Source organism: Solanum verrucosum, unplaced genomic scaffold, assembly GCF_900185275.1.
Source record: "Solanum verrucosum unplaced genomic scaffold, falcon-dt-bn FXZP01000108.1, whole genome shotgun sequence".
NCBI classification, from domain to species: Eukaryota; Viridiplantae; Streptophyta; class Magnoliopsida; order Solanales; family Solanaceae; genus Solanum; species Solanum verrucosum.
Window position 1 is genome coordinate 3,327,173 of NW_026020274.1, and position 11,691 is coordinate 3,338,863.

An 11,691-nucleotide genomic window follows, 5' to 3' on the forward strand; every position below is an offset into this window, starting at 1 on the left:
TTTATTTACTTTATTTATGACAACCTTATTAAATAAGGGTATAATAGGAAAAAAATTGTTATCCTTTCTTGATTTGTCAAAATGGACAACTAAAAGAGGAAATATGAACAACTAAATAGGGACGGAGAGAGTATCTTTTTTTTTCTTTCTTTAATCCAACTGAGCATTTTATTCACTTTTTCTTTAAATTTCTTAACAGTTTCCAATTTTTCACTTGAAACAAAATAGAAAAGGACTTGTTTTTCACATAAAAATCACTGTTTAAGAAAGGTTAACTCCTTTTGATCTAATAAAACTCTAGTATAATGCAAATTAACTCAATCACTTCTTAAGAAAACTTGAATTCATAGAGTTGCAAAAGGACTATTCTAAATAGTTGATGTAATTCCATGAACATGTATATTCATGAAAAAAAAAGAACTCAAATTTTAAATAAAGCTGAAAATATTAAGTCATTTTAATATATAGCCTAAGAATGAAGTCAGAGAATGCTAACTCTTAACTTGCTCCTACGACTTTTTTTTTATGACAAGGGAAATCTGCAGCCGCTATCCTTTGGGTGAGCACAGGGTAAAACCCCCCGCTCCTATGCAATAGGTAACCTGCACTAGGCAAGTCCGATGCGACGAGCTTGACCCAGAAGGCAAACCCCTTGCTTTCACTGGCAAGGGGTTTCGAACTTGAGACCTCCAACGCCCAAACCACTAGGCCACCCCGAAGGGGTTGCTCCTACGACTTCTTTTCATTTGGTGAGGCATGCCAACGAGATCTGATGAGAGTCTTGATGAATTGAATTTATTCAAATACACACTCATTCATTATGTTCGAAACAATCCGGTGAGACAATCTCACTTCAACCAGCACACTTCATGATGCGTTTCCAAAAAGACCGACTCTTTAATTTTTGACGATTTTGTGGGACTACGCTGGATACGTTGGTGTCATTGCACAAATGTCAAACCACCTTAACAATCATGGCGCCATATACACGTACCTGAAATGTAGCTCTTGACAATTTTGTTTCGCTCGTGTGATGTCTTCGGGCAGATGGAAGGGCAATGATTATTCACAACAATAAGAAAAAAGAGGCAAAAACAAATAACCAAGCAAGTGACAAAGGAAGTAGGAAAGCTCACTTGGATAATATACAAACTCAAACATGTAGGAGAATGTACATGACAAATGATTCAAGAAGGTGAGAGGAACTGCAAACACTGCAGTCAGAAAATCTCACAAAGCTCTGCTGATGGCCTAATATTTCTCAAACAAAAGAAAACAAATTGGAGGAAATTGAGGTATATTGCGCCTGTAGAAAAGTTTCCAGGGAAGCTACCGTATGAATCATTGAATGTGTTTTCTACTATGTATACAACAGAGAGTTACACATTACCCAGAAAAAAGAAAAAAAGAAAACCCCGCTACACATATATAGGGAGAAAAAGCACTCGCCTGCACGACTCTATTCAAAACTCGCCATCTACTAGCTGTTAGAAGCACTGGACACTATGTTATCACCTTCTGTTTCCACTGGAGCTGCTACAGGACTGCCACTTGCTGATGTGGGTATCTTATCCGGAGTAGATCCACCGACTTGTTTGACCGAATCAACATCAGCCAAAGAAGTTGTGGAACCAAGGTTAGGGGTACTGGTACCAGAGACACGATCATCGAGTTGCTTAGACCTATTCAGGGCATGGCAATGAGGGCAATAGTAGGTTATGTAGGGGAAGTCCTCTTTCCTGGCCAACCCTGCAAATGATGATAGTAATGCCATTACTTATTCACCATTCTTTAAGTGAATCTGCTCCACTAATTGGGTTTTATTATCATTGAATTCTTTAGTTCTTACCATTGTGCATATGGCAATTGCCACAGATGAGTGCATAAGACTGGGTTGGATCCTCTCCCACAAGCAACGCTGCAATTCGTGCAATCCATCCTCCATCTTGTGTGCTGGAACCTGTCGGATTGTAATGCTCAACAACCGTTTGCTGATGCTGCATCATATCAGAACCTTCAAGCTGTGCCTGTTGACGCATTTCCGCACCAGGATGATCTATTACAGCACTCTCTGGACTACTAGACCTTGCCTGCTTCCTATTTCTCAGCCCAGTAGATTGCACAACTTCAACATCGTTGCTCTTCCCAGTAGGGACATTATTCTTAGTGTCATCTCCCACATACACTTTCAAGCCAGTATCTGTACCAAGCTTGGATGCAAGCACAGTGGCTGCAGCTGCCTTAGCTGCTGGGTCGGGGTCATATCTCTGCACAAAAGATTCAACAATGATGCTTGGAATTTGTCAAAAAAAGGTTTTTTGGAAAATCACAATGATAGAGGCAAGGACAAAAGAGTGAGAAATGTAATACTAAATAAGTCTCTCAGAGTGCAATTTCATGGTTTTTTATTTCTTAACACAAGAAAAACTCTTTGATCACAGTATTCATGGTTAATAACATGTGAAACTTGTATAAGCCCAAAACCTTGCATATGGGCTATCACCTGAATGAGCTGTTGCGTTATATAGTAATTTGTCTTCTCTTTGAGTTCCTCAATCTTGGCTTGCCTTTCAGCTCGTAGTTTTTCTAGAGTTTTCTGGTCCTTGCGTTCACCTGCACGAACACACATAAAGGATAAGGTACAAGTGAGACAAGAAACACTATTCTTCTAAGGCCTTCATGACCAAGGACAACCTGTCAAATTCAGTGAAAGCCAAAAGGAAACTTCCATGGAATGAAGTAAGATCAAAATTTTTGTACAATATTTTCAATAACATCTCAGCTAACGCTGGATGCTTTGTGCACCAGGCTGCCCTTTTCCCACTTGTTGGATTGGGTAAGTTGTTGTATTTTTCAATAACATCATACAAGGTGATCTTAAAATGCAGGTCATGGACAATTTCATGTTGTTTGAGAGCCTGACATTAATCAGAAAGCAAAATCAAATATACTCTCAACCATTTGAATATGTGCAAATCAAAAAGTACTCGAGATCAAAAGAGCATAAGATAAACTATGAGCTCCGATATGTCATTATAGCTTCATCAAAATAATCAGGTTTCCATTTGAATTTTACATGAGCTTTTCTTTTGGTTGGAAGTAACTTTAAAAAGCAGAGTTTCCTCTGCTTCTACTGCCACTAGCTTTCTGCTACAGTCCATTTACCAATCAATTCAGTATCTTAATGGTTCCTTTTCATCGTCATAATTTCCCCCACAACAATGTCTGCTTCAACTATAGTAGTCCATACCCCCCCCCCCCCCAAAAAAAATAAATGTCCAATCAGAGAATTTTCTGTAGGCTAGAAAGAAGGGTTAGCACACAACTGCAAAATCCAATACCACACAAGCATAAGCAAAAAAGGAAATGACAGCATGCATTCTACAAGGATCACAGCGAATGAATTCATGAGACCTATATTGCATGGAGCCATGGGCACAGGTGAAAGTATTCGATATGGCTATGGTTCTAGAGGTCGGATGCGTCATCTCATAAATTTTCTGATTTGGAGATATCAATATGTTGTGGAGAAAAAGAATATGGATAAAAGGAAGGTGTGCTGCATAATGTTAAATACACATACATACTTAGAATTAGTTAAATATTTTTTGCTAGATGTGGCTAGTATCTATCAATTTAATTACTTCAAGTGTTTTCAATATAAACTTGTTTCTTTTAAGTTTGTGTTAAGTGGTCAAGGTTAGTCCAATTTATTGAATTTTTCTTTGCTTTGTTAAACTAAAAGATAAGCCATGTTTGTTGCAAAAATAAATTGATTTGTGGCCCAAATAAGAAAATACACTTGCTCTAAACAAAGTTGATTCAATCGGTGTATTTTCTTGGTTTGCACTAGCCTTGGACCACTTTATACTTCTTTAAAAAGATCAGCCATAAGTCAAACCCGACAGCAGCTTTGAAAAATGTACTCTAGCGTCTGCTTGTTGTTTTCAATTTTCATCCCCTTTTCCTTTCTTTTCCTTCTAGTGTATTGTTTGCTTCGTTCTCCTTCCCTCTCACTTTTTTTTTTTTTTTGGAAAATACAAAAAGCTTTTCTAAGCTAATCCCTGATGTCCAAAAAGACACTTGACTTTGTGGGGAGCTATGGCCCCCGGAACAACTTCAAACTGGTATATTACCCTATTTTTGGGCCAATCCCAGTATTAAGAAAGCAAGTGATTTTCATGCCAATCCTTGCTTTCCACATGCCAACTTCATAACCTTCTATTTCCATTTTTCCTCTTGTTTATGTTTTTATTAGTTTATATTTTTTTCTCTTTTTATTTTTTTTCCCTTACTTCTGCTGTCAGCAACCTCCCTCTTTCTTCCGCTGTTAGCAGCCTCTCTCTGTGGCTCGTTATTCACCTTATGCCCTTCTATCAGTCTTCTTCTCCCTTTTTTTCAGTTCTTTCTTTCTTTCCTACATTTTCTTCCTCCAACTCTCTACCACCCTAACCACCACTTCACCACTGGAATACCCATCAGTAGCATGTGTAGATAACAGAAACAATCATTTAAATAATTGGTTAAGCGAAATAAACAAACTTGGGAGTAGAACCAACAAAATCTTTGATACTTATTCGAGAATTTTTTTTATTTTTTTTTTGAGAATTGACAAAATCTTTGATACTTACTAACCTCAAAGCTCAGTTGTACAGAGAGTCACAAGCAATAAGAAGGACGAAAAACTTGAACAAAATTAGATGAACAACAGACTTTTCCAACTTGTTTTACTAGAAAACTTCCAAGCCAGCAAATACAATAATTAGTGTGAACTCCCAATGAAAAATAACCCCACATACTTGAATGAAACCTGACAATTAACCAGCAATTTCTTGTCTCCATCCCATGGAGGTCGCCAGCCAGTTCCTCTCCTCCGTTCCCAAACTAAAAATGGTTGCTTCATTGGTTTAGTTTTGATCATAAATAGGGTTTGAAATTGGTGGCGCTAACGGAAGGTTAGCATTAATAGGGAAGGTGGTGGTGCTGGTGGAGAAGATAGTAGCATGGGAAAGGAAGAAAAAGAAGAGAGAATGCAAGAAAGAAAATGTAAGAAAAGGAAAATATAAAAGGAAATTCTTAGTAATCTTTTCTTTCTTATGGGAGGAAACACATCCAGTCTGTACGGGAGTCTTTAACTTGAAAGGACTTGGCTAGTTTGCAGTTTATATACATGATCTTCCTCCCTTTTCATCAAGTGATAGGCTTGCTTTATGATGAGCAATCTGAACTTTTGCAGATATAATGGACTAACTTGTCAGATGTTGAAAGATGTGACTACCACTCTTAAAGATATCCTGGTTCATCACTAGAGACTGATGTCTGCTGACCTCCTTGTCCCATTTTAGTAATTGGAAAAGAAGCAATCAGCTCTCTTACCCAGTATTATTTTCATTATTATGCTAGCATTATTTATTTTTACTATTTTTGTTGTCAGTATTTTTCTTTCTTCCCCAGACCCCCACCTGTGGAATCATACTGGGTATGTTGTTGTAGTACTTTTTTTTCTTCAATAATTCCACCATAGTTTATTTAGTCTTGCATCATTTCAAACCTATTCTGAAAAATGATTTTTCTTGAGCCGAAGGTCTATTGGAAACAACCTCTAACCCCACAAAAGTAGGGGTAAGGTTTACATACACCCCACCCTCCCCAAACCCCACTTGTTGGACCACACTGGTACATTGTTGTTGTAAATGAAAAAGATATACGGACTTGGACTTACTTTTTTGTTATCACACGCTACTTATGTTACATACACCCCACCCTCCCCCGAATTATGTTACTTAATCAAGGCATTGACATGTTAGCAACAGGGAATTAATCATCCATGCTTAATTTGTTACTTGAACGACACTGGCTCTATCATGTATACCACATTTATTTAACCAAGTTAAAGCACCCACAAATAACCTGGTCATCTCTCAGGCAATTACCATTTTGCCATAAAAATCAAAGTCCTAAACACATTCAGCATCAAAAAGCAGAGACAGTAAGGAAAAGGGGTAAATGAGTAGTATGACAACTTTGGTTAGCTAACAAACCATTAATTACTTACACATCCTTGTAAAACTTCCAATCGCTGAATATGTAATGAAGGATAAGCCAGGCAACAGAAACATTGGTAAAACTCGCAATGCCCTCATTTTCCAGTTCAGGTCAAGGGATCGTGTTGTCATGATAGCATAACCCACTGCAATAACCTGAAAATTGAAATAGCCGCAATACGACACCCATAAGATAAGTAAGCATATAATGTACATGTGATGATATAATAAGCAACTCAAGCAGTCAGATTTCCATATTACATAAATGATACACACTGATTATCAATTAGCTACATAATAACCTGCATAAGTAACATCTGCAACAAGTGCAGGCTTAATATAATTTAAACCACCAGGATGCCCGAAAAAATGAAATCTGTAGATAGTATTCGCAACAGTTCCATTTAAAAAATTACAATTTCATATGAATATTTTTTGAATCTTCCATGACATTATCTGGTCTTCTCAATATTGATATGAGGTTAACATCTCAAATTGGTTAAAATATGAGTTTATTAGTTCCTAACGCAATTGTCATTGTTCACAATTGAAATGGAATAAATGATATAGTCAGTGTTACATTGTTGTCAATTCACTGTTGAAATTCAAAGAGGAAGTAGCCTAACAAAGTAAAAAGATGTATTTGTATCATGTCAGATTCATCTAATGATATTCAAAAGGAAATAATCCCGTTCAACTAAAAAGATGTTTGCTGATACTCATTTCAATTTATACAAAACCTAGATCTATAGTTTTTCACCATCCCCCCAAACCTCTCCTTCCCCCGAAGTCAAAAATGACACTTCCCCACTTTTTTCTCCTTTGACTGAAATCTCCCTCAAGGTTGGAGGAGAAGGGTGCTTTCAACTAGATCTGCCCTGTCTTCACAGTGTGCTTTAACTACATAAAAGAAATTTCTAGCTCAAAAAAGCATAGTAAAATCCAGTAACCATTTACAGCTTTCAGCTACACATCAAATAGTTAAAAAAAGTTGAAGAACACTCAAATGCACTGGATTGGCGTCTTTCTCATGTTTTATCAGATGTAGTTACTGTATAATCGTGTTATACATGATAATCAAACAACTCATCAGATAACTAAATTGTTTTTCACCTATGCTCAATATAATTAGGAAAAAATTAAATAGATTCAGGAAAGACCATCAACTAGATTTGCGCATTTAGAAGTTAGAATGTATTCTATTTCTTCACGACTGCCATTAAGAATCCAGCAACATCATAAGGCAGAAGGCAGAAAAAAATAAAGAGATTAATAACATACTAGGCTAGTAGGAATAAACATTTTTTCTATTTGAGAAGGTAAGTAATAAGGCAGAAGGAGTAGACAAAAATAGTGTGACCATGTTCTGGCAATAATACTAGAAGAAAAATGTTGTAGTTTTTAACACACACAAACTACTTAGAATTGTCATGGCTCTCCACTCAATCACTTCACTATTTGGTGAAGTGCATTCAGAACAAACTTAATATGTCGAAAGCCAGATGACCATGAACATACAGATAAAAACAACCAATTCAAAAGCTTAGAAAAGATAAATCTGTTTAAGGATAAAAGATTTGTGCTCTAATTTTCTACATCACAACATACACTAGAAACCAGTACATTACCTCAAAAAGTACAGAAAGTACAATGAGATGCCTTGTCATCCTTCTCCAATTTTGGGATCGCTTATTGATTCTGGCAATAACAGCAGCCTCCTCCTTGGAAATATGCTGCAATCTCTTCTCAAAATCATCCTTTTTGGACCTAAATAAACTATTCCATATCATTGAAAAAACTCCCTTCTTTTTCTTCTTTTTTGTCTTTTCTTCATTATCAGTAGATGATGCCACAGGTTCAGTGTCAGCAACATCAACATGTTCTTTTGTAGGCTCAGCAGCCATTTCCTACAAGTTAAAGCGCATATATATTCAAATGATTGAAGGAGAAAGGCAACGAATGAGAGAAAAAGCAATAGCCCTGTAATCGAAGTTAATGATACAAATACAATGCCCATTTAAAATCCATACTATTCACATTAAACACCATCAGTAAAATTCAAATTATGCATTTATCATTACTATACACTTTCTACTTGACTTTACAGATAAAAGAATGCCTTTTTAAGCATCATCCCATAACACCTTTGTTCTCTCTTCCTTCATTTGAAACTTTTTCTGCGGCCATAAAATGACTTCTATTATTTGGTACTCCCTTTATGCCATATTAACTGAATTTGTGAGGCAATGCACACATATTCAGAAAAACATTCAAGGACATAATTTAAAGCATAATTTCCACTATTGCCTTTCATGAAATCATAAATATAACTTTGTAAGTAGGGTAATTTATCTCCTAGAAAATATAAAACTGCAATAAATGAAAGGGCAAGCATGAAAAAAAATTCAAACATACATCTTGAACTTTGAACAATTCAATTTTTTTGAATAATGAAAAAAGCCTCAGAAATTCAGTTAATATGGAATAGAGGGAGTACAACATTGAATACAGTAATATACCTAAAAATTACGCTTCTTCGTACAGTTCAAGACTCAATATAATGCCTAAATTTCCAAAACAACACTATCCCAAACCCAATTCAACAACTTCAGAAGCAATAAGGAGACTATCACTTTAGTTCCAACAATACTATGTAACTACTCCAAAGATCAACTAGAAGTTCCGTATTCCAAAATCATCAAACAAATTTGATGAACAATAAATGAATCAGGAAAACAAAATAAATATCAATAATTCAATTCAAAAGATCAAATTTATCATTTCCAAGCGAAAATCAACAAAAATTATCAGTCGAACGATCAATAACCAAATTCAACGTAGGAGTTTATACCTGGATTAGAGCCGATCGATTGCTGAATGCTCCAAAGCAGATCGATTGGCGATGAGATAGAGGTTTGTAGAAATATTGGAATTCAAAAAAAGAGGTGAAATGATGAGAGGAGGAGGCTTCCGAAAGCAAAGAAACAGTAGATCGGGAGTCCCCGAGAAGAAGGTAAGAATAAATAGTACTACTTCCTGTATTTGTTTTTATGGAAATAAGGAAGAATTGAATTTAAGGGGGGTGGTTTGGGATTGAAATAAATCAATGATGGCCATAATGGCTTAGCTGGTGGCCCCTTTCCCTATATTTTAAGACGTGAGATCCTGTACGTCTCCAACGCGGTGTGTGTTAGGGACCTAGGGTTCATGATTATGGAAATTAGCACATTTTCATACCCATTTCCGGACCAAAACATATAATACTACACTTCCTTCATTTCATGATAGTAGAAAGGGAAAAATGACAAATATATGTCAGAACTATCGTAAATGGTATGCAGATACCTAGTAGCAGAGCCAAGATTTTCAACAAGGGGTTCAAAATATGAAAAAATAAACACACGAAGTAGCCGAAGGAGGTTTGACATCTACTATATATACCTAAAAAAAAAATTTAACCATGTATAAATCATATAATTTTCCGCCGAAGGGGTTTGGATGAAGCCCCTAATTGTAAGGTGGCTCTGCCACTACAGATACCCTCCGCCATATTTTTGGGGCATTGGTGTCCCTGTCGTCTATAAACTAGAGCATATATACCCTTTATACTAACGGACATACACGTGTCATAATCTTATCCACCGACCCGACATTTACTAAATATCAGATCAATGGATAAGATTGCGCCACATGTCCCTATTTAGTCTTTCGTTAGAGTGAATGACATATATGCTCTAGTTTTGGACAGCAGGGGCATCAATGTCCCAAAAGTATGACGGAGGGTATCTACATACCATTTACGATAGTTTTGGGGTATATTTGTCCATTTTCCCTAGTAGAAATTTGAAAAAAGAAAGGGAAAAAGAACAAATATACCCCCGAACTACCGTAAATGGTATATGCAGATACCTTCCGTCATACTTTTGGGACATTGGTGTCCCTGTCGTCCAAAAACTAGAGCATATATACCCTTTATATATACTAACGAACATACACATGTCATAATCTTATCCACCGACCCGACATTTACTAAATATCGAATCGACGGATAAGATTGTGCCACGTGTCCCTATTCAGTCTTTTGTTAGAGTGAAGGGCATTATGCTTTAGTTTTTGAACGGCAGAGGCATCAATGTCCCAAAAGTATGATAGAGGATATCTGCATACCATTTACGATAGTTTTGGGGTATATTTGTCCTTTTTCCCTAGTAGAAATTTGAAAAAAGAAAGGGAAAAAGAACAAATATACCCCCGAACTACCGTAAATGGTATGCAAATATCATCCGTCATACTTTTGGAACATTAGTGCCCCTGTCGTTCAAAATCTAGAGCATATATACCCTTTATATTAATGGACATACACGTATCATAATCTTATCCAATGACCCAACATTTACTAAATATCAGATCCACGGATAAGATTGCGCCACGTGTCCCTATTTAGTCTTCCGTTAAAGTGAAGGACATATATGCTCTAGTTTTTTTATGACAGGGGCACCAATGTCCCAAAAGTATAACGGAGGGTATATGCATACCAATTACTATAGTTCGGGAGTATATTTGTCATTTTTCCCAAAAAGAAATTATGTACTCTTTGTCTCACAATATGTACTTAGGCTTCGTCTAGTTTATTAATAATTTATCTCGGGATTAATTATTTTAAAATTAGTTATTTTAGTATTCTTAATATGGTAAAAATAACACTATAATATTGTGATAAGTTATCCAATAGATAGATATCACATCTCGAAGTTATATTCTGGACGTGACCGACATTCGAAATTGGTGCTTGTCACAGACGAATCATTGGTCTGACTTACTACCATATTGAAGGTGCATAAGCTTTTTTTAAAAAAAAAAACGAGCATACGATAAATTTTAAAAACAAGCTCAATAACTTTATCTAAAAATCTTAATAATATATACATGTATGTAAAACAATGCTAAAAATTATAATTAAATTGACATGTGACGCGTTTATGAGGTTCTAATGTACTGAAGATAGGTCACTAAGACAAAAGAGTATCTAAATATTATATTAATAACATCTAATAAATGTTAATACTCTAAATAAACTAGAGTACTCCTCTGAAAGTATGGAGGTTTCACCAGAACAAAATGAAATTTAGATCATAGTAATACAAATTACTTTTAATTTTAAATATTTGAGTCTGCATCATACAACAATGCAGCGATATACAATAACGTCAATACATTGAAATTGAAATGTACGATATGCAAAATAGTTAAATGAAACAATAGGCTAAAGACTGAAAATACGAAGTTGAATGAATAATTTTGAAGGTAGACTGATACTAGGAGTGGCAAACGAGCGAGACGATCAAAAAACGAGTTAAATAAAAATGGATAAGTTACTCGACTCGACTCACATTTTGAATGGGTAAAAACAAGTTACCCAATGAATAATATGGGTAACCATATTTACCCATATTATAATAGAAATTTTGTTAAAAGCTTTAAAAACAAAAAAATATTAAAGTTTTTTTTATCACTTCGCTCTATCCCCTACCATCCCCCCTACTACCCTATCCCAAAAAAATGTAAAAAATAAATTTAAAAAATTACCATCCCACCCCTATCAGCCCCCCCCCCCACCCCTTACCCCTACCACCCCCCTACACCCCAT

At 35.8% G+C, this 11,691-nt stretch overlaps 1 protein-coding gene across 1 annotated transcript; it reads right to left on the bottom strand.

Moving 5' to 3' along the window:
* Window positions 1-1,284: 1,284 nt before the first annotated feature.
* LOC125833913 (uncharacterized protein At2g24330-like) lies at window positions 1,285-9,006 on the bottom strand. Its single transcript, XM_049513072.1, has 6 exons — window positions 8,896-9,006; window positions 7,673-7,951; window positions 6,056-6,200; window positions 2,504-2,613; window positions 1,850-2,267; window positions 1,285-1,749 (listed from the first exon to the last, which is right to left on the bottom strand). Exons 2-6 carry the CDS (start codon window positions 7,946-7,948, stop codon window positions 1,481-1,483), a joined length of 1,218 nt encoding a protein of 405 aa, XP_049369029.1. The 5' UTR covers window positions 7,949-7,951; window positions 8,896-9,006; the 3' UTR covers window positions 1,285-1,480.
* Window positions 9,007-11,691: the final 2,685 nt, after the last annotated feature.

Coding starts and splice junctions, on each gene's coding strand:
- LOC125833913 (XM_049513072.1), bottom strand. CDS start 7,948: ATGGCTGCTGAGCCTACAAAAGAACATGTTGATGTTGCTGACACTGAA. Junction 6,201..7,672: donor TACTTTCTGTACTTTTTGAG/GTAATGTACTGG, acceptor TTCAATTTTCAG/GTTATTGCAGTGGGTTATGC. Junction 1,750..1,849: donor CAATTGCCATATGCACAATG/GTAAGAACTAAA, acceptor CATCATTTGCAG/GGTTGGCCAGGAAAGAGGAC.